At 39.1% G+C, this 23877-nt stretch overlaps 1 protein-coding gene across 6 annotated transcripts in view; it reads right to left on the bottom strand.

The window, feature by feature from the left end:
* Positions 1-23877, bottom strand: part of LOC134540715 (trithorax group protein osa-like) — a 294594-nt gene that overhangs the window by 94729 nt on the left and 175988 nt on the right. For all 6 annotated transcript variants that reach the window (XM_063383602.1, XM_063383603.1, XM_063383601.1 and 3 more), the window contains exon 5: positions 8815-8944. In XM_063383602.1, coding sequence (XP_063239672.1) covers positions 8815-8944 — 130 coding nt within the window. The remainder of the gene's footprint in view (positions 1-8814; positions 8945-23877) is intronic.

The following is a 23877-nucleotide window of genomic DNA, read 5'->3' on the forward strand; positions in this document are numbered from 1 at the left end:
TGGGCCATGGCCCCCCCTAATGTAATCACTCAGATCGGCATTTTCTCTAATGCGTTCGTTAATATTCCCTATATTCCTGGCACTGTGACACTCAAACTGTGTTTCAGTGTTGCAGCGTGCTAATTAACAATATTTTTAAACATTTTATCGTTCTGGAAATACAGCCGCCTTAGTTTATTTAAAACACGAGGTCCGTTAAAATGGCCAAGCAAAAAAATAATTCAGAGGTTTGTTAAAGTTCTGTTGTCTGAATTGCTGTGTTTGCATTCACTAAAAAGAAGTTCATTTCAAGGTAGATCTGGACCAAGCTATTGGAAAATTCGAGAGGGAAAAATGTGTAAGTACCCTTTAAACATTTGTCTATGGAAAAAAAACAACAACGTATTTTCAAGATTGTTAAAATTATACGGATATAAATATTAACTAGTAAACATATCTCGTTGATACTGCACAAAAATATAAACACGGCAATGAGTGATTGTATTTAGGCTATTTAACATTCTAAATTCAGCTTCTGATTTAAAAATTTAGCAGCCCCCCCCCCCCCCCCTAAAGGAAATGTCTGGGCACACCTATGGAAGCCAGACGAGAGAGCCGAACACCCGATCGTGCCACGGGATGTGCACTCATTAGAGAGATGCTTGAACAACGTTTTGTTCGTGTGCACGGCCGTAAGAGCGCTAGTGTGCCCACTGCTCCATGTTTGTTTACGATTCGTTGCCAAGGCTCATTTGCAATGGCGGCAATTTTTCTTTCGTATTTTTGTTCAGGACTTAAGGTTATTTTTTGCGTGCTACTTGCTTATTGATTCGTAGGCGGAAACTGGAAAATATCTGGCGTTCATTTATTCAATTATTTAGTGGCCATATTTTCATTGAGGTAAGATTGTTAAATTGAGTATAAAATTACGTATTAAGTAAAATACAATGCCGCCAAGTGTACGAAAATGCTAGCTTGTGACAGGTGGTTTTAGCATAAATAGCTACTTAGGTCATTCTTCCACCAATGTTTATACGGTTAGTACTGTGCACGGCCACAACAGCGCTGCAAATAGCGTTCTAGCTGTTATTCAGAGAGTAGCCTTTCTATCCTTCCCTCTTTTTTCTATGGATCGTGCATCTTCGGAGTTTTTTTTATTTTGTTCATTGTAAATAAATATGGCGGTGTTGATAAAAGGAAATACCATAAACAAGGCAACGCGATTTATTCGTAATTGTTTTTAGAGGAAAATACCTAATTGAAGAAACGTACTTCGTGGATTTGTATATTTTTCATACCGTATAAAATCTAGGAAGTCTTTGTCTTCCACAAATATCCTCCGGACGCCCCATATTCCTTGAATGTTTATTTTGGACAACTCATGATAACTAATGGTCAATTAGGTTAGGTTAGCTACATTATAAATACTTTAAAACATTGTGGACGGTTGATTTGGTTAGGATAGCTACATTAAAGATACTGTGAAATCATGTAAACGGTTTCCTAGCGCTGGATAAAAAGTTATTTACTAATAGGGATGAGCGTTATTTAACGTAGCTGTTATATTTTAACCGTTATCAAATAATAACAGTTACGTTATTGTTCTCATCGGTTATCATAACAGTTACCAAGAACGATCACTAAGGCCCGTTCCACAATGACACGGAAACGGAGACGGAACACGGAAACGAAGACGGATCTCACGGAACAGAGCTTCTACAATAGCACGCAACCGGAGACGGACCCGCACGGACCTGCTCAGCAGTGCTGAAGTCTTCCGTTTACGTTACTCCGTTAGACCAATAGGAGCACGTTATTTATTCACTGCAGTTGCGCGTTCATGTTAATTTAAGATATTAGTTTTGACTAATGTTGGTTTCCGTATTTCTCGACTACTTTTTTTATGCGTGAACAACAAAACAAGATTTGTTTTGAAATCTGAATTGTGCACGTGGGTTTCATCATAACGAACTTTGATGAACTTTTAATTTTCATTGTTAAGGATATACCTGCTATATATGACAAGACGGAGAAGGACTAGATTTTTTACGGGTCCGTGTATTGTAGAACGAGAAAAATACGGACGGAACGGAACAATACTCCGTTTTCGTCTCCGTTTCCGTCGGTTCCGTTTCCGTGTCATTGTGGAACAGGCCTTAAAGCTGATGGAGAACATCAAGCAGCCGAGCACACAACCTATCGGCACTGAAAAGAACTCAGTTCCTTGTTCTAACGTCATTCCCGTTCTGTATACTGTTCCCAGTTCTTGAATAACAGTTTAGCACTTTGTTGATTTTTGTGTCCCGATTTGAGTTAATGAATTAACAGCCTAATAATGTACGAACCAATTAATTATTAATTATGTATATCAATTTTGTGTTTTTTTTTGTTAAGGTGACTGTAAAATACTTGGTATAAACTACTTGGAACAAATTGCTAACTGTTTATTGGGGCCTTTATTATATATATTATTTATAAGTAAGAAAATGTATATTGTATAATATTTTGTAAATATTCCTTTTTCATGATAAACTTCAAATTTAAAATAAAATTTATGTACTTAGTTAAGATGAGTGTTATTTACGATAACCGTTATAAACGGTTATGAAACCATAACAGGTTCCGTTACGTTTCTGTATTATCAAGAACGAAAGAATCGAATTATAGACTGCTACAGTAGCGCACACGCCCGATCTAGCGAGCAAATAAAATACTATAACTTCAATTCCTGTACTATTGCTAGGTGTCGCCATATATACATTTCATTAACTTAAGACCTGGGGAGAGTTTTGTTTATCGTATTTAATGTAATTATTGGAAAATTTAACCAATGAAACAGAGTTTTTAAATTATTAACTTACCATCCCACGTCTAGTAATCCATACTTGTTCGCTCTAACGAATTCTTGAAAGTCTTTTTTGGGATATGTTTTTCGCAGTTCTTGTGATCGTTACATACTATCGATTCTCAAATTCTGAAGAAACGAATCTGGCGATACCTGTGTTTACACCGTTCTCGTTATTCAATAACAGTTTAGGAGTGGAGTTCTTGGGAACTGTTTATTATACCCAGTTCTGGACAGTTCTTGCAATCAATATATAGCTGAAAATGTAACTTTTTTGAATTACAATGCAGGCTGGTCGATGAAATAAATTTCCTATTTGTTCTCTGATAAAAACTGCATATTTATTTATTTATTTATCGTCTTTATTGGTGGCGAAGTTAAGGCGATACGCCTTTTCTTACACTTAACCACTTTTCTGCAATTACATCAAAGAGTTGAATATTAAAAATTAAGCATGATATAAGCAGATGTTGACTAAATATTAAAAGAACAAATTAAAATTTTAGCTTAATGTTCAAATATTAACTATTACAAAAGATTCAACCATAACTAATTTTAAGTAATTAAAAACGAAGCATAGACATACATAAAAAGGAAAGTAATTAAAAATACAGCAAATATATATTGTTTAAAAAAAAAGCTTTGTAGATACCTAATTTTAAAGTTTTGTTGCTTTCATACGATATGATTTTAAAAACCTTTCATTATTTAAATTTGTAACCAAAATAAATTAATTATACTATAAATATTCAACCTAGCATATTTTTTGGGCTTATGTTACAATATAGCGGTCTTGTTATAACAGAATTGACGGTTAATATGAGTTTTACCAGAATTCTCAAATAACAGTTATTCAATAACAGTTTAAATATCCTGTTATTCACCAAGAACTGTTATGGAAATAACTGTTACAGAAAAATAACCATTTAGAGCATCACTATTTACTAAGCAACCATGAACAGATTTTACAGTATTTTTAATGTAGCTATACTTGCCTAATATAACCAACCATCCACAATGTTTTAAAGTATTTCTAATGTAGCTAACCTATACTAACCGACCGCAAAATTTAATGCCACACCGGTTTATGCAATGAGATAGAAAAGGGAAAAAAAAGCCAGCTTGAACTTCGGGGAACTTCGGGTGTGGCTCTCTCGTCTGTGAAATGAAGGCTTCCCGTTTAGACATCACAAGCTTACACTTGACTCACATTTCTAGAGGCGGCTAAAACTTTCTGGAAGCCAGGCCTGTCGACTTCCCGGGGCAGGGGGAATAAACCACCTTAATTAAAATAATTAAAATAGATACAAAAGCACATTTAACTCTTTATAACAAAAACATCAATACAAGAAAAAAATAATTATTATAGTCTTAAAAACATAATTAGGGCAAATAATGTGGCGGATACGTTACATGAGATGTATGGAATCACTTTGCCTGCTGTTTCCTTTCAAATTTACAATGAACCGAAAAAAAAAAAAAAAAAAAAAAAAAAACTGAAGATGCACGATCGGGGGTTTGGCTCTCTCGCCGGTGAAAAGAAGGCTTCCCGTCTAAAATATGGGAAATAATTTTTATCAAATTTTTCTAGTAACTTTTTATTTGTAATTTTGAGCTACCTATTTATTAGGACTTAGACGTTTCCCTGCGGATCGCCAGCCAGCCTAGACTTATATTGCGAAAAGGAAAGTGTTTGGCGCCTAACCTGCCTGAGTTACTGTGTCTGACACTCGGCACTGCTCAGCAAGCTCAGCTTCAACTGTGTACATCTGTACTCGAGGCATGGGCAAGTACGTACTTGGGGGGTCGTTACCACAACGCCGAAATACCATAACGCCGAATGTCAAAATTTACCACAACGCCGACAGCTAGACAACTGCTGTGTACCACAACGCCGAAATAACAACTGAATGAATTTGTGTTTTTTTCTTAAATGTACCTTTAACGCCGAAATACCAGAATCAAACCTAACCTTAACTAGTCTAACCTAACCTAACCTTTGTGGCAGTCCTGCAATGACATTTTCGGCGTTAGTGTATTTCGGCGTTGAGGTAATTCGGCTTTGTGGTACACAGCAGTTTTCTAGCTGTCGGCGTTGTGGTCAATTTGGCATTTCGGCGTTGTGGTATTTCGGCGTTGTGGTGCGTCCCCCGTACTACTAGCTCGCTGTAGGAAAGGTTTTGATGGAGATTAAAAACTGACGAAAACTATAGCTTCTACTGCGCAGCTTAGGTTCCCCCCTCCCTTCTTACCGACAGAGAGGGGAGTGACGGAAAATTCTCTGTCGCAAAGAAATGCGGGGGGGGGGGGGGGGGGGGGGGGAAATAAGTTTCGCAGTAGAAGCTAGTTTTCGTCAGTTTTTATTCTCCATCAAAACCTTTCCTACAGCGAGCCAGCAGTAATTGGTTGCTAGAGCCTCCAAGTGAAACAGACTGTACACGCGGGAGACGGAAGCAGGAAGCAATGCAACAAAAGCAAGAGCTCGCAACAAGAGACCCTCCTCGTGGTTATATAGGGGGGAGGGGTGTTTGTGTTATTCGTGTCTGGGAGGAGTGGGGTGGTCGAGGAGGGAATAAAATGTATGTCAAGAACGTGCCACACGGTCACGTGGACACAGCCATGTTGGCACACGAGAAGCCTAAGATGTACATCAAGTTCTGTCCCTGCCCGAACACGCCCGAATATTCACCTTCGGCCAACCTCGGGATTTGTTTCATTTTCGCGCAGGAAAAATTAATTCAAATATTAAAAGTGGTCGGTTATGTTAGCTACATTAAAACACTTTAAAACACTATGGACGGTTAGTTAGGTTAGGATACCTACATTAAAGATACTGCGAAATCACGTAAACGGTTTCCCAGCGCTGGATAGCTACATATTAAAAAGTTATTTGCTAAGCAACCATAAAATGATTTCACAGTATTTTTAATGTAGCTATACTTACCTAATACAACCAACCATCCACAATGTTTTAAAGTATTTATAATGTAGCTAACCTATCCTAATCGACCGCAAAATTTAATGCCACGCCGGTTTATACAATGAGATAGAACGGCGTGTATGACGTATGAGTAAGCTACATCCCAAATAAATACACCTGTTGTGGTACGGAAACTTCGGGGAACCTCGGGTGTGGCTCTCCCGTCTGTGAAATGAAGGCTTCCCGGAGCCACGCGCCAATCACTGACGCAAGGCACGCCACGCACGTCTGGCCGGATCACGAGGATCATCGCTACCGCCATTCCCCCTCCACTCCCCCCCCCCTTGCTGTTATATATCGCTGAACGGCCTTGGGAATTCCGCGGGCCCGCCGCGCGGAGTGGCGTGAGCGAACTACCCGTCTTTCTGGACTTTTCTGGGCGTCGGGTCGGTCCCGGGATGACGCGACTCGTCACAGTCGCTCTCGTCGGTTCGAGAAGGGCGCTCGCAAGCACTTTAAAGCAGCGACGCCGGCCTTCTTATCCCCGCGACAGTTCCGTAAGTTCGGAGAGTTCCGCGAGCGAAGGGAAGTGCGACATCGGCGAAGAGGGCGAGAGACTCTGTGTGTGTGGACAGGCGCGAGGTGAGGGGCGAACCACTGTCGAGCCTAGCTCCAGTGAGGAGTGCGGACTGCGGAACTAGACAGACATCGAGTGACTTGCGAATATACGTTTTTAAGTACCAGTGATTGGTGATCGAACATTTTTATGTACAATTATGTATCAGTAATGTAAATATTATAAATGTAATAAAACTTAATTGGGCTATTCATTACGAATCCAGTTCTTCCCACAAATGTCATAATAATACATTTTTTAATACTGTCGAGCTTTTTGATTCAATCAAAAGTTAAGATCGAGAAGTTGTCAGTTTGAGACTTCTAAGATCCTTAAAACAGCTTTACTCTTAACTTTGGAAGTTCCGTGCATAACAGTGTAACGTTAAACTCCTAGTCTGTACGTATAGCTTTATAGTTTAAAAAAAAAACCACTGGTACTCCCTGGTGCATTTCTCACCCACATACAGCGTGCTTACGATTGTAGTGCAATCATCTTGCATTAATTTTCTCTCTCTTCTAACGATTGAGCACGAGCTAACAGGTCGTTTCACAAAAATGATAATTTTTGCAAATTTATATTAAAAAAAATAACAGACAGTGTCTAAAAAGCTAGTGAACTAATTTCAGAACACTTTCAGGACGTTTCATTAAATTGTACTACAATCTCTTTTAAATAAAGGTTGATTTTTTTAATACACGCAATAAGAAAAATTAAAAATTAGCAAATGTAATACCATAGACCTACTGTTTGAAGAAACATACAGGTTTTTAGATTAAAAAGTTAAAACATGAATTAAGTAATGTCTACAAATACTTATGTTCAAAGTGCGTACAAAACAAAATGCTGCTGGAAATTAAAGTTCCGTGATTCCTGGTGCCATTAATGTTAAGGGGGTGCCTCCCATTTCAGGTCAAAATTTTATATTTACAGTAATTACAGATAAACTTGTAGACTTTTTCAATTGTTTAACTTTCACGAAATGAAAAAAATATAAACAAGGCATACTTTTGCATAATTAGCTGACAAAGTTACATTTTTAACAATTTTTGGGTTGTACAAATAAGGAGAATTTAATTTTTTGCAGATCTGAAACTTTTTAGGTTTAACTGCAATGCCTCTGGCTACTTCAAGAAATGGTTTGAACTTATTTCAGAAAATATTAATTAATTTTACCTGGCATTTAAAAATTCTCAAATTTGTTACGATTTTTACAGCCAAGAAACATGAAATGAGTTTTTGTGATAGAAATGCAAACCATATCATGAAGTAGCCAGTGGCATTGCAGTTAAACCTAAAAAGATTTAGTTCTGCAATAAATTAAATTCTCATTAGTACAACCCAAAAACGTTAAAAATGTAAATTTGGCGGCTGATTATGCAAAAAGTATGCGCTGTATATATATATATATATATATAGTAAAATTCTAAAAGTTGATAAAAGTTTAATATAAATATAAAATCATGACCTGAAATAATTGGAGGCACCTCCTTAATTTCGAGACTTTTAGGCGGGGACGCACCACATCGCCGAATTACCACAACGTCGAAATACACTAACGCCAAAAAATGTCATTGCAGGACTGCCACAAAGGTTGGTTAGGTTAGTATAGGTTAGGTTAGGTTAGGCTAGGCTAGGCTAGGCTAGGTTAGGCTAGGTTAGGTTGGACTAGGTTAGACTAGGCTAAGTTAAGTTAGGTTAGGTTATATTACACTAGGTTAGGTTAGGCAAGGTTAGGTTTGATTGTGGTATTTCGGCGTTAAGGTACATTTAAGAAACACACACAAATTCATTCAGTTGTTATTTCGGCGTTGTGGTACACAGCAGTTTTCTAGCCGTCGGCGTTGTGGTCAATTTCGACATTCGGCGTTGTGGTATTTCGGCGTCGTGGTAACGACCCTTCTTCCCCGTCAACAAAAGGCCGCGCGGAAGGAGTGAATTCTTTTTTTTTCCCTAACCTAAGTTTAAAACTAAGTGTATTGGGAGGGGTCCGGGTTAGGGAGAGACTCTAAGTGCGTCTCAGGCCGAAGCCTATACGCTCTAATCATGCAGGGGGTACCATGCAGAAAAGGGAACATGCATATGTGTTAAGGAGGGGGATTGGCCAGCCATGGCAGCAATTGGCGCCATGACTAACTCCCCTCACTTGACTATACTAGACTATACTAGATAAGTTGGGCCCATGTAAAACCTGCATAGACACGGGGAAAACCCTGGGCACTGACATGCGGGATGCATAAATTCATGCATTAATTACATGCAGGTTGGTTACGGGAGTAGAAGGATGGCTCAGAAAGAAGAGTTGGAAGAGTAGAAAATGTCTACTAAGCAAGGGCGGGCGCTTGGACATTTCTGTCCGCATTTTAGTTTGGTAGGACTGGTTTTTAGGGGGCGACTTTCGTCGTTTCCCGCCAGGCTGCCAGCCAGCCCGTGGAAGGAGTGTGGAGTACTCACCGACGGCCGGCGACATGGATCGAGAGCCGTTGGAGCCCGTGGGCGAGGGCGTGGGGCGCAGTCCCTGGGAGTTGGGTGTCCCGGGCGCCGGCCCGCTCGAGCTGTCGTTGCTGTTCTGCCCCGTCAGGTCCTGCGCACAGACCACCACACGCGTTCCTTCCAGCGCTCTTACACTCTCCCCTTTTCCCCGGAGGGACAACTACCATCCACCACACACCATCCACACTCGCCAAACCTTCACACAGCCCAAGAAAATACTTTACAATCAAATCATTTACATTTTGACGTGATGAACGTCTTATAAATCGATGAACGCCCGGCTGCACGCACGAAAATTTGGTCATGTTCCACCTGAGCCGAGCGTGCGAGAACCGGCCAACCACCGTGCGAGAAAATCTTCTATAATATGAAACAGGTTAAGACGGGCTTTTTTAAACTAATTGTTTGTGATTATATTTAAACAAATTATTTAAATTAAATTTGCAAAAAACTGTAAATAATATTTTAAAATTAATAAGTATGCTATATTTCATCAATGTTTTCTTATGACGTTATCACGTAAAATTATCGTCCGTAAACCGGCTTTACAGACAACCCCTCTTTTTTTTTTTTGTTTTCACGACATATATGAACTATCAAAAGAGGTCCTGTTCTACTATTTTACAATACCTTGCGTAGTTTACAGGCACTGACTGACCCAATTTGCTCCATTATCAGCCAACGGAACATGCCTTCTCAATTACAACATTTACACTTTACAATAACACATATATCACACATTAATTTTTTGTAACTTAATTTACACACCATTTTAATACTAAAACTAAAACAAAACTAATGTAAGTAGCGTTACCCCGAAATATTTGGCGTTTAGTGCGTGGCGTTAAGGTTCAAAATCCAAACATATATATACATATGCGCACACACATGTGTGCGCGTTGAGAATTTTCTAAGGAAATATTTTAAGTATAGAAAATGTTTCCTTTTTTCCGGTACCAACTGTACGTATTTTAAGGTAATTTGATAGATGGTATACGTACAATATCTGCAGATAGGCAGGTACTGTTTAAAAAAAAAATTATTATTTTTTGTTCCTAACAGAGTTTAGGCACGGGTCCTACCCAACTCCCAAATGTTAAGTGAGATATTAGGTGGTAAAGAAAGACAGAATGTGTTTTAATTGGTCGTTATATTAAAAAAAAAGTTGATTACATGTACTTGTTTTCAGTGACAGTATAATTCGTGGGACAATTTTTCCCAAAAATACTTTTCCCGCAAAACTAACATAGCGAACATAGCAAACAGCGAACGTGGCAGAACATAGCGAACATGGCAAACAGCGAATATGGCGAACATCGCAAACAGCGAACATGGCAAACGTAGCGAACATGGCAAACATAGCGAACATCGCAAACAGCGAACATGGCAAACGTAGCGACCATCACAAACAGCGAACATGGCAAACGTAGTGAACATGGCGAACGTTGCGAACATGGCAAACATCGCAAACAGCGAACATGGCAAACGTAGTGACCATCGCAAACAGCGAACATGGCAAACGTAGCGACCATCGCAAACAGCGAATATGGCAAACAGCGAACATGGCAAACGTAGCGAACATGGCAAACGTAGCGAACATGGCAAACGTAGCGAACATGGCAAACGTTGCGAACATGGCAAGCATCGCAAACAGCGAACATGGCAAGCATCGCAAACAGCGAACATGGCAAGCATCGCAAACAGCGAACATGGCAAGCATCGCAAACAGCGAACATGGCAAACATCGCAAACAGCGAACATGGCAAACGTAGCGAACATGGCAAACGTAGCGAACATCGCAAACAGCGAATGTAGCAAACGTAGCGAACATGGCAAACAGCGAATGTAGCAAACATAGCGAACATGGCAAACAGCGAATGTAGCAAACGTAGCGAACATGGCAAACAGCGAATGTAGCAAACGTAGCGAACATGGCAAACAGCGAATGTAGCAAACGTAGCGAACATGGCAAACGTAGCGAACATCACAAACAGCGAATGTAGCAAAAGTAGCGAAAATCGCAAACATAGCGAACATGGCAAACGTAGCGAACATCGCAAACAACGAATGTAACAAACGTAGCAAACATCGCAAACAGCGAACATAGCAAACAGCGAATGTGGCAAACATAGCGAACATGGCAAACGTAGCGAACATGGCAAACGTAGCGAACATCGCAAACCGCGAATGTAGCAAACATGGCAAACGTAGCGAACATGGCAAACGTAGCGAACATGGCAAACATAGCGAACATGGCAAACGTAGCGAACATGGCAAACGTAGCGAACATCGCAAACCGCGAACATAGCAAACAGCGAATATGGCAAACAGCGAACATGGCAAACGTAACGAACATGGCAAACGTAGCGAACATGGCAAACGTAGCGAACATGGCAAACGTTGCGAACATGGCAAGCATCACAAACAGCGAACATGGCAAGCATCGCAAACAGCGAACATGGCAAACATCGCAAACAGCGAACATGGCAAACGTAGCGAACATGGCAAACGTAGCGAACATCGCAAACAGCGAATGTAGCAAACGTAGCGAACATGGCAAACAGCGAATGTAGCAAACATAGCGAACATGGCAAACAGCGAATGTAGCAAACGTAGCGAACATGGCAAACAGCGAATGTAGCAAACGTAGCGAACATGGCAAACGTAGCGAACATCACAAACAGCGAATGTAGCAAAAGTAGCGAAAATCGCAAACATAGCGAACATGGCAAACGTAGCGAACATCGCAAACAACGAATGTAACAAACGTAGCAAACATCGCAAACAGCGAACATAGCAAACAGCGAATGTGGCAAACATAGCGAACATGGCAAACGTAGCGAACATGGCAAACGTAGCGAACATCGCAAACCGCGAATGTAGCAAACATGGCAAACGTAGCGAACATGGCAAACATAGCGAACATGGCAAACGTAGCGAACATGGCAAACGTAGCGAACATCGCAAACCGCGAACATGGCAAACAGCGAACATGGCAAACGTAGCGAACATGGCAAACGTAGCGAACATGGCAAACGTTGCGAACATGGCAAGCATCGCAAACAGCGAATATGGCGAACATCGCAAACAGCGAACATGGCAAACGTAGCGAAGCGCGTGTGGTTCGCCGGACCTCGGCTTCAGGGGTTCTCTCTCCCTCCCTCCTGACTGGCTGAGCTTCATCCAGGCAACTGCGCACCGACCAATCACGCGTGCTCAAAGTCAACTTCGCCATGGACGCAGACCACCGCAGGTGTTTGTGCGCTCAAATGACTCAAAGCACACAGCGCAATTGCTCCCATGCATAACCTACTACCGAGAGGGCTTTGTCGGGCATCGCGCTGTTACAAGGATCACAAGTTACCTAATCCTTCCACTAGGCCACGAAACATTACGACCTTCTGAAAGCTTCAAAACCCGCACGAAATACAATCGACCAATACCAAACTGGATGCGACAGGGCCTTGATAAACGTGCTAATTATAAACATACAGTGTAAACTCTATATAACGACACTTAAGGGGCCCGCCTCGTCAGGGGTGTGTGTGTGTCAGTGAGGCGGGATGATAAGCGCGACGCTCGCTGGTGCTTCTAGCGCGGTGTCTCCTCTGGACTGGCGCGCAGTCTTCTCCCAGTGCATATGAGCGGCGACCGTGATATTATGTGGCGGAGAAATGAAGATAAAGGTGTAATGCAAGTCCCTTAGGTGCTTTCAAGAATATGTACAAATTGTTTTACGTCTAAAAATTACCCCGAAAACATGCGTTTTAGCCATTTTAACTCTTCTAAAAATACAGTTACAAAATTTAATCGGAAATAAAAAGTACTTTTTGGCCCTCAGCGAACTCTTAAATGGTTTTCGTAAGCGGACCCCACTCGGATATGTTAAGTAGTTTTCAAATCGCTTTGTTTTTCCTGAAGCTCTGCGCACCGAGTGTGCCCGGGTAGGCTGGGGCCTTAACGGACTGAGCATTTTTCGGCGTTATAGAGAGTGGTCGTTAAATGGAGAGAAACAAAAAATATAATTTTACTATTCTATAATAATGTTTTTAGTAATATAGTACACATTTTACACACGAACATAAATATTCATACAAATAACAACACTTATTGCGTATGGTCTGTTATCTTCGTCTGATGTTTTTTGCTGCATCAATATTTTAATTGTATTTTCTTGTGTATTTCACTGATATCTAGAGATACTGCCGGATCATCTTGATTATATAAAAAGTATTTTTGACGTGACAACGTCTAATAAATCGACGAACGCCGGCTGCACGAACGAAAAAAAGTCCCGTTACGCACATTGTCCCGTTACGTTCATTGTACGCTTGCGCCGCATCTATCTCTCTTCCACTCGATTGGAACAACCATCGATTTGACTTTTTCGAGGCACATTAAACTTGAAACACTCCCATTCGTTTCCTACTTTTCCTATCATCGTCCTATCCTTCACAGGATAACACATTGGAAGAAGTTGAAATAGCAAACATGTATGAAAGTTATAGTTAAAATAATCTCTTCGTTAAAGTAATAAACATATTTGAATTAATGAGTGCAATTAAAAGTAAATTTATCAATTAAATTGTACATTTCATTTCACTCCTTTGTATGCATACAAAATAGTGATAATTCAATAAAAATGATTCAATTTTATTCATAAAAGTATGCAATAATTTCATCAATGTTTTGTTATGAAGTTGTCACGTTAAACTATCGTCCGTAAACCGACTTTGCAGACAAACAATTATTTTAAATAGTTTCGCTGCATCAAGTTCTTAATAAAACTTTTTCGTCAATTAACACAAAGATTTTCGTTTACTCGCCATGTTTACAGTTCGAAAGTCTGTAAGCAACTGTGATAATGATAACGTGTAACAACTCGACAAAAGTCTAGTGACCGAGGTAAACATGTGCAAGTTCATCATACAAAAAAAAAAAAAAAAAAAAAAAAAGACAAAATTTCTTAGAATCTCCGGTAAGTCAATATAAGTAAAACACGTGCTAGATAACACAACGAAAGAACGTACACAGCTGCAGTTCTTATCAACTTCGGCATCTTATAAAGTACCGCTTAATGAACTATAGTGCCGTATTGTTGTCGCTAAAAAGAGTGAGCGTGACGCAATATAGTGTGTATTATTGTATAAAAAAAATGGGTGCGTGTAATTAGGTACGCGCGTGAAAAGTTATATTTTTTTGGCATCATTAAAAAATAGTTTTTAATTGCAGTAAAAAATAGTGCGTGGAGTCCCTCCGCGCGGAAGAAGTGAAACTTCGTAATGTGGAAATGAAAATAGGAAGGGATAGATATTGATTTTTAGTGAAATCATATTGTATCAAATCGAACTAAAAAAAAAAAAAAAAAGGAAATAAATTTGTAACGATTCATAAATTGATTTTCAGAGAGAGAGAGAGAGAGAGAGAGAGAGAGAGAGAGAGAGAGAGAGAGACAGAGAGACAGAGAGAGACAGAGAGAGACCTATTGAATGTCTATAAAACTAACTTTTTTATGAGAGCAGATTTTCATGAAATAAATCATGAAATCATTCAACGATGAAAGCTGTTTATTTAATTAAGCGGACGGGTTCGCCCCAGGGAGAAAATTGACGCGGCGAGACCTCGTGGACATAGAGAAATGACACACACTCACTATTTATGTGTCTATGAAACATGATTTTTTTCTGCAATTTAAATTGTAATATACAAAAAGGGTATTGAAAATTGAAACAAATATGGCGACACTACAAACTGTCAGGATCTTTATTTTTTTCTTACTCTCTACTTAGTTCCTTACAATAGCATTCACTCGCGCTCTCTCTCTTTCTATTCCCCCTCCCCAGGAGCGTTAAACGTTTAACGCAACCTTGTTGGAAGTCGCATTAGAAGTATTACTTCAACAAGGTAAACCAACCAAAGTCGAGCAATTTCGACGTTCTAAGGGAGTTCGTCGTTAAACCGAGTGACGTTATGAAGAGTTAACACTGTATTTGCAACAGTTTACGGAACTAATGGTGCGAACACTGCTTCAGTCACTCGAGAAGTGAGCTTACCCACGGAGAAATGTAACGAAAGAGGAATATTCCAAGAAAAGGGAGGTAGACCCGGGAAAGAAGGAAAGTGAAGTGGATAAGGATGGAAACTGTGCCACGGCAAAGAGACCGGATTTAACAGGGGGACTGATTGAGCGAGAGGAGGATAGAGAGAGATAGATATAGAAAGTGGTAGTGTAAAAGGAGAATGTGGAGGGGGTAAAGAGGAGGGGGGGGGGGGGGGGGAACACGCTCGACACAACAGTTGCGGGGCCGACACAGTTTTCATTATAGGTAGCAAAGGAAACAAGAGAACAAAGCTCACAAGGGTTAGTCGCATCACGTGGAAAACTGTGTACTGCGGTCTCCGACCTCGATAACTCCAGACGGCGGTACAGTTGACAACAATTATCCAGGCATCTCCGTGACACAGCTAATGCGTTAATTAACCATTACCAGACCTTTGAATATATATACTGTATAGAAGTCGCCAGCCCAGGTTAAAATTTCTAATACGGTTTTGAGGTAGTTGGTTAATTCACCGCCGCAATCGCCACCATCTCTAGGGCATCGACTTGTGGTGGTCCCTAGCGGACAAGTGTCGAACTCTTCAAACACCCCTTCCCCCTCCCGTTGAACGACCTTGAGCTGCAGCGAATGATGGGTGGAGGGTGCGGGGAATGACAGCGGGCGACAGCGCTGCGCTCTAACGTGTAAATAACAACCTAAGACGATACAGGGCGTTACGGCAGCGCACTGCAGCGGTGAAGTTCCCATGCTGCTCATCATACGATCCTGAAAAACGTAGAGTAAATACTATCCACTCGCGACTTCTATACAGTATATATATTCAAAGACCAGACGCTCATTAATTAATCTTCGGTATTTCCTTCTGTTACCTGCAGTGGACCCTGTGATCGGCTCTGTAACTTCGAAGACACACACACCAGTCATGGAAGGCCCTTCAGTCCACGAGTCAAAAACATGTTTTCAAATTATTTTGACGTGACAACGTCCAATAAACCGATGAATGCCGGCTGCACGCACGAAAAAGTGTCCCGTTTCGCACATTGTACGTTTGCGCCGCATCTATCTCTCTTCCACTCGATTGGAACAACCGTCGATTTGACTTTTTCGAGGCACATTAAACTTGAAACACTCCCATTCGTTCCTACTTTTCCTATCATCGTCCTATCCTTAAAAGAATAACACAGATTGGAAGAAGTTAAATAGCAAACATGTATAAAAGTTACAGTTAAAATAATCGGTTCGTTAAAGTAATAAACATATTTGTATTAATGAGTGCAAATAAAAGTAAATTTATCAATTAAATTGTAGCTTTAATTTCACTCCTCCTTTGTATCCACACAAAATAGTGATAATTCAATAAAAATGATTCAATTTTATTCATAAAAGTATGCAATCATTTCATCAATGTTTTATTATGACGTCACGTTAAACTATCGTCCGTAAACCGACTTTACAGACAACCAATTTTTTCGTTTGAAGCTATACTTCTTCATGTGCGTTAAGAAAAAAAATTATGAGAGTGAATTTTCACGATGCGCGCGCACCAGGCAACGAAATTTGAGATATTTGAAAAGTTTGCACTCCAGCATCCAGGAAAAATAAAATAACAGGATAAAATAAATCCCTTTCCCACTCTTACAGTACATTAAATCACAAACAGTACTACTTGCTAGCGGCATTCAAGCAGCATGGTTTTGATTCACTAAATTAAATAGAAATTACGAAACCATAATACCTATAAGAATAAATTTTCTTAGCTGTACATTCTTTTATATAAATAATTTAAACTGAGTATTTACCCTTGACACGTGGATATAGATTTATAAATACGTTCCGCGTAGAATATAGTTAACTGAGAAATATATATATAAAAAAAAATACGTATCCGGTTAAATTTAAATTATATCATATACGCGGAGCACATATAAAAAAATACCACCACCATTTAACGTAAGTTTTAAGCCCCACAAAAATGCAAGTAGCATTTACTTACTTCACATGATCGCAGTTACCGGAAATGCTTCTGAAGAATATAATGATCATTATAGATGTTCGTGGACATTTTCCTTTTTTTTTTTTTCCGTTACCAACATAGATTTACGTAATTGAGGATAGTTTGATATAAGTTATATGCTAATTTATTTCTGGTGATTAGCAGGTTCTGTTAAAAAAAAAATTGTTTCTATCAGTCAACTCTCATAATACGAAGTAAGCCATTAGGTGGCAACAGGAAAGATGAACTTTTAAATTTATTTGTCCTGTTTTTATAAAAACTTTTATAAAATTTGTTTTTTCCCGTGAAAGTATAACTCGTTGGAATAAATATTCCGGTAGATAACAGTAAATTGTTTTCCCAAAAATTCTTTTTCGGAAAATAAACACCTCTAATAATTAGTGTCGAAAAATAGTCTTGTAAAGTAACGACATGTTATTACAGAGGGATGACTAATATACTAAATAAACACAGCTCATTCTTTATCAAGTACAGAATCGATGAACAGCGCTCGCTCATAAACACACAACAATGTTTACTGAAGAGTGAACTGGACCGCCGGCAGCTGAGAACGATCGAAAGCCAACACGAAAAAAAATTGGTTGTCTGTAAAGTCGGTTTACGGACGATAGTTTAACGTAGCAACGTCATAACAAAACATTGATGAAATGATTGCATACTTTTATGAATAAAATTGAATCGTTTTTATTGAATTATCACTATTTTGTATGGATGCAAAGAAGGAGTGAAATGAAATCTACAATTTAATTGATAAATTTACTTTTATTTGCACCCATTAATTCAAATATGTTTATTACTTTAACGAAGAGATTATTTTAAATATAACTTTTATACATGTTCGCTATTTAACTTCTACCAATCTGTGTTATTCTGTTAAGGATAGGACGATGATAGGAAAAGAAGGAAACGAATGGGAGTGTTTCAAGTTTAATGTGCCTCGAAAAAGTCAAATCGAAGGTTGTTCCAATCGAGTGGAAGAGAGATAGATGCGGCGCAAGCGTACAATGAGCGTAACGGGACACAGCGTAACGGGAAAATGTGTGTAACGGGACTCTTTTTCGTGCGTGCAGCCGGCGTTCATCGATTTATTAGACGTAGTCACGTCAAAACGCGAACCGAGGAACACAAGTTCAAAAACAAACCCGCCCAATTAAACAACACAAACGACTGCTAGCGCGCGCTCTGTGCCCTGAACGAGTACACTTGGTTCATCACAGGAGTACACACCAAGCAACTAACTACCTGCGCACACAGCGGTAATTATTTCTCACGCGGTCGGCAAACAACACACTAATTACGTTTTAATAACTAGTTTTTGTTCAAGTTTTTCCTCAATTCACGCCACAACTTTACTTATGATGGCCAGCCATACCTGGTAATTATGTAAATACCACCCACAGCTTGGGTGCATGACATCAACAACCCATGCGCACATACAACACGCTTAAGGCGGGCCACGTAATGGGAAGACTACGACTCACCCGTCCTTCTGGACATACCCGAATACTCAAGTTGGCAAGCCTTCTTTCAACAGACGAGAGAGCCAAACGCCCGATCGTGCATCTTCGGTTTTTTTGTTCATTGTAAATAAATATGGCGGTTTGATAATAAAAAAAGACCACACACAAAGCAACGGTATTTATTTGTAATTGTTTTTAGAGGAAAATACCTAATTGAAGAAACGTACTTCGTGGATTTGTATATTTTTTATACCGTATAAAATCTAGGAAGTCTTTGTCTTCCACAAATATTCTCGGGACGCCCCAAATTCCGTGAATGTTTATTTTGGACAACTCGTGATAACTAATGGTCAATTAGGTTAGGTTAGCTACATTATAAATACTTTAAAACATTGTGGACGGTTGATTTGGTTAGGATAGCTACATTAAAGATACTGTGAAATCATGTAAACGGTTTCCCAGCGCTGGATAGCTACATATTAAAAAGTTATTTGCTAAGCGACCATAAAATGATTTTACAGTATTTTTAATGTAGCTATACTTACCTAATATAACCAACCGTCCACAATGTTTTAAAGTATTTATAATGTAGCTAACCTATCCTAATCGACCGCAAAATTTAATGCCACACCGGTTTATACATGGAGAGAGAACGGGAGGAAAAAAGCGAGCATGAACTTCGGGTGTGGCTCTCTCGTCTTTGAAATGAAGGATTCCCTACAGTCAACTGCCCGGACACGGACGAACTTCGCCGCAACTAGGAAAGCGCCCAATTATTATAATCGCCCCCCCCCCCCCCCCCCCAGCTAACGAGCTGGTCACCAGGTGTGACGTCCAAGCACGCCAGTTGCCCCACTTTCCCCCTCCAATTCCCCGATTCCCCTCTTTCCCCTTTTCATTTGCCCCGCGTTAGCTCAAACACACCCACGATTAACCTGCCGCTGAAACAAAGTCACGGGCTTTTCAAGGTCTCTCGAGAACGTACACATATATAATTTACAATTACAATTTAAAAGTAAAACGAATTAAATATACAATTGACAGAAACGAGCCGATATTCAAAACCTCTTATTTCTCTCTCTCTCTCTCTCTCTCTCTCTCTCTCTCTCTCTCTCTCTCTCTCTCTCTCTCTCTCTCTCTCTCTCTCTCTTCACGTTTGTCTGTTCGTTACGAATTTTGCAATCGATTTTAATCCATCCACTAAAAAGTTTAAAAATGATCCAATTAAAAAAAAACACAAAAACAAAAATTCAAAGCAGCCATAAGGACTGCCGACAAAAGTGAAAACTTTAAACTATAAACAAACATGTTTTCCTAAACTTCAAATGATAGAATTAAGAAAATACAAATATAATTTGAAATAAGAAATACTAACCTTGTAAAATAAAATTGTGTAGCATAAAATATTGTTGATAAAAATCAGAGCCTTTTTCGCAAATTTTACGGGAAAAAAAAAAACAACAAATTTGTTTCATCACGTTAGTAAAATAACTCCTAAATTACTATAAAATACACATTGCATAGTAACTGTAGGTATTAAAAAAATAAATGATGATGTTCTTAACTTTATGGTTTAATTGCTTCAAAGACTCCGTTTTCTTCGTTATTCAAACTATATATCTATATGAGAATATTAATACCTATATTTTATACACACTTTTTACTGTACTTACAGTTGTAGATTGAAAATTATTATAGACCCTGGAATTTTTCACATTTATTTGGCGCCTGGATAAAATGAAATGTCATCGGTATACTCTACCAACATTAGCTTTTGCACTGGCTGATTCAACTGCAAGAAATTATTTTTTTTTTTTTAGTTTAATTGATTTTACTCGATTGATAACTGGTAGTTTTTGGCTCTCAGCCATCTAATTATTAGCACAATGAGAAAATGTGAAGTGCCTCAGTATGACATGTGACCAAGTTAATCTACAAAAAAAAATCCACACGTGTACATGATTGAAGTCTACTCACGAGTCCACGAAATATTTGCGCCAATTAACGGAAGGTTTTAACCGTTACACTGGGCAAGTACATCTTGCATGGAAATTTCAAATGCGTAAGAAATGTACAATTTGTTTTTTTGACGTAACAACGTCTAATAAATCGAAAAACGCCAGCTGCACGCACGAAAAAGTGTCCCGTTACGCACATTGTTCCGTTACGCTCATTGTACGCTTGCGCCGCACCGACAGAAGTGAAAACCTAAAACTTTGTTTATAAATGTGTTTCTACGTCAAATGTACGTAAGAAAATGAATCTGATTACTAGTATAAGTTCAAGTATTTATTCTTTTATTATTAAAACAAGTAGCATCTGTCAGCGAGTGCAGTAATAATAGGTTATGTTAGATATTTGATTACAGTTTATTTATATGAAAACTTGTTCATAATTATATTTAAAAGAAAAGTTAATGTGGTTTTCATTGCTTATTACAACCACAATTTCGGCAATAAAGGTTAATTATTCTTGCATTTTAAAAATCTGATTACTAGTATAATTTCAAGTATTTATTCTTTTATTATTAAAATAAAAATGATTTAATTTTATTCATAAAAGTATGCAATCATTTCATCAATGTTTTGTTATGACGTAGTCACGTTAAACTATCGTCCGTAAACCGACTTTACAGACAACCAATTTGTTTTATTATAGTCCATGTTTCACGAATGCTTCGAGTTTGCTTGAGATACTTGTCCATGGTCAAAAAAATAACGTTTGCGCGACGTATTCAACTGGGCCAATGACCAACGGTAAAAAATCACGTGTTTGAAGACATCTTCAAGTGCAGGGCATCCGAAACATTTCAAACAAAGCGATACGCGCCGATCACGTTTACAGTCCTAAAATATTTTTGATGCGCAACATCTTAACTCTCGGTATTGGGCATTTGGTAGGAGTAATTTCCAGAAACGGAATAGAAGTCACATGAAATTTGCAACCACAGTGCTGCCAACTACGGCGGATGGTCAAAAACAAAAATTCACAAAGCCAAACGTAACCTTCAAAATATCAACTGTTTAATGAATTTTAACAAGATGGGCAGTAGTTCAATAACATGCTTTATCGAAAATCAGGTACGAAACCGGAATTAAGTATTTTTTATTCTATTTCCCCTGCCCCCCTCTTTTAACGGAGCCGTTTCATTGTATAGTTTAACCTATAAGTTTGCCATTCAAATGGTTTAATCGTCGACGTAGCTGCAACCCAGCAACGAATCCTAGCGGCGGGTACGGAAACTACGTGTGATTCGCATCTGTAAATTTAGCTGAAAACACAATTTGCTTATATTTATCACGCTCGGGATTATTTTGATGATTTCCACGTTAGGGGCCCCCGCCTACCCGGGCAACACACACGGTGCGCAGAGCTTCAGGAAAAACAACAGCGATTACAAAACTACTCGAGATATCCGAGTGGGGTCTGCTTACGAAAAGCATTTAATAGTTCGCCGAGGGCCGAAAAGTACTTTCGATTTCGGATCAAGTTTTTAAACTGTATTTTCAGAAGAGTTAAAATGGCTGAAACGCGTGTTTTCAGGGTAATTTTTAGGCGTAAAACAACCGGTATCGTCAGCAGAGACGACCTCGAAGACCAATAACAGGGCCGACATCACCCTCGAAATATACCATTCAACTTTACAAATACTGCGAAACGTCTTTCACCACAACTTCAAGTGTTCGTCGGCATGAAAGGAAGGCCTACATATGTCTTAAACAGGGTACAAGGAAAATTGTTTCGGTGCGAAAAGACATCTTATAACCTGCAGTACGTCTCTGACTGTCTCGGAATATAACCTTCTTTTTTTGATAAAAAAAAAAAAAAACAATCCCTTAGTATCAGTTAATGTGTACACACTAAATGATATTAAAAGGATGTGCCCAATTCGTACAGCCGGGTACAGATTCTTGAAAGCACTTAAGGACTTGCATTACACCTCTATCTTCATTTCTCCGCCACATAATGTCACGGTCGCCGCTCATATGCACTGGGAGAAGACTGCGCGCCAGTCCAGAGGCGACACCGCGCTAGAAGCACCAGCGAGCGTCGCGCTTATCATCCCGCCTCGCCGACACACACTAACACACACACACACACACACACACCCCTGACGAGCAGTGGCGTAGCCAGGATTTGTGTATGGGGGGGTGTTAAGAAGCATGCCCCCCCCCCCCCCGTATTAAAGCGTAAGGGGGGGGGGGGGGGGGGTTCGGGAGTCCTCCCCCGGGAAAATTTGGATTTAACCAGCCAGTGCACGGGTTTAAAAAAGTTACATAATTGAACGGGTTGGGTCTCTCAGACCCATTAATAAATATGCTGAAAAAAAGTTATTATTTTGACTATGTCTTTTATTATTTGTTATTGTATGTAATTGCTATACAATCGACGTACAATATACGCAATCATACACTTTTAAAAAATTGAGTACAAATTTTCAGATATTTTTTTTGTAAAAGACTACATTATTTTGCAGAATATTTCACTAAAGCATAAAAAACAGAAATGTTCAATTACAATTGACTTGAAACTTCTGTCACACCTTTATGGGAGAAGCAATAACTAACTAAACTTCACACAGGATCATTACAGTCATTACATAAACACATTGTACTCTAAAAAGATATATAAATTTTTATGAACTGGCGACATGAGTAGTGAGATTTCCTGTCTTTACAGTTCACAGCTCGTCCCATTTATTCGATTCAATATTCCTCCATCCAACCTGTATAATACCTTTGCAGCAATACAAAATTTTTGAAAAAGAAAAAAAAAGAAAAGAAAAAAATACACACACACTAATACACACAATTTTCTTGTGCTCTTGTTTGCTCAATTCCTAGCCATTATTTTACAATTATGGAATTATGGAATAAAAAATACAAAATTACTGTTGATATGAAAGTTTTGCCATGACCTTTCACATAAACTTCACATGTCATTTTTACAGTCACTGCACATGCCGGCACTGTGCTCTAAACGCAGATATTTTCTGCACTTGCAACACGAGTAGCGAGTTTTCCTGTCTTTACAGTAAGCACATCGTCCTCTTTTGTTTCCATCACTTGTTTGCTCTTCTTATTCTGGCAACCCAGATATTCTTTTTGCAGCACTGCAAATGCTTTTAGGAAGAAATTTACACCTGGCTCTCTCTTTGATGTGCTCCTCCGTAAGGTTGAACATCAGTTTTCTCAGAAAAGTTCTTCTGTTTTTTCCATCTTGGGAAGTGGGATCATTTGCTCGATAAACCAAATAAGCATTGACACTTGCAATATTGAGCATTGCGTAGAAAATTACCATTGTCCATCTTCTAGTGTTTCGAGCCACATTATAGAATGCAATCCTCTCATCGACACAATCCACACCACCTTTGGTTGAATTATAAAATGTGATGATCTCTGGCTTTTTTTGTTCTCCTGTGCTCTCGTCAATTTTATCATCGGCATGCATAGACGACAACAACAATACAGTTTTTCCTCGTTTTGGA

This window comes from Bacillus rossius, chromosome 17, assembly GCF_032445375.1.
Source record: "Bacillus rossius redtenbacheri isolate Brsri chromosome 17, Brsri_v3, whole genome shotgun sequence".
In the NCBI taxonomy this organism is placed as follows: Eukaryota; Metazoa; Arthropoda; class Insecta; order Phasmatodea; family Bacillidae; genus Bacillus; species Bacillus rossius.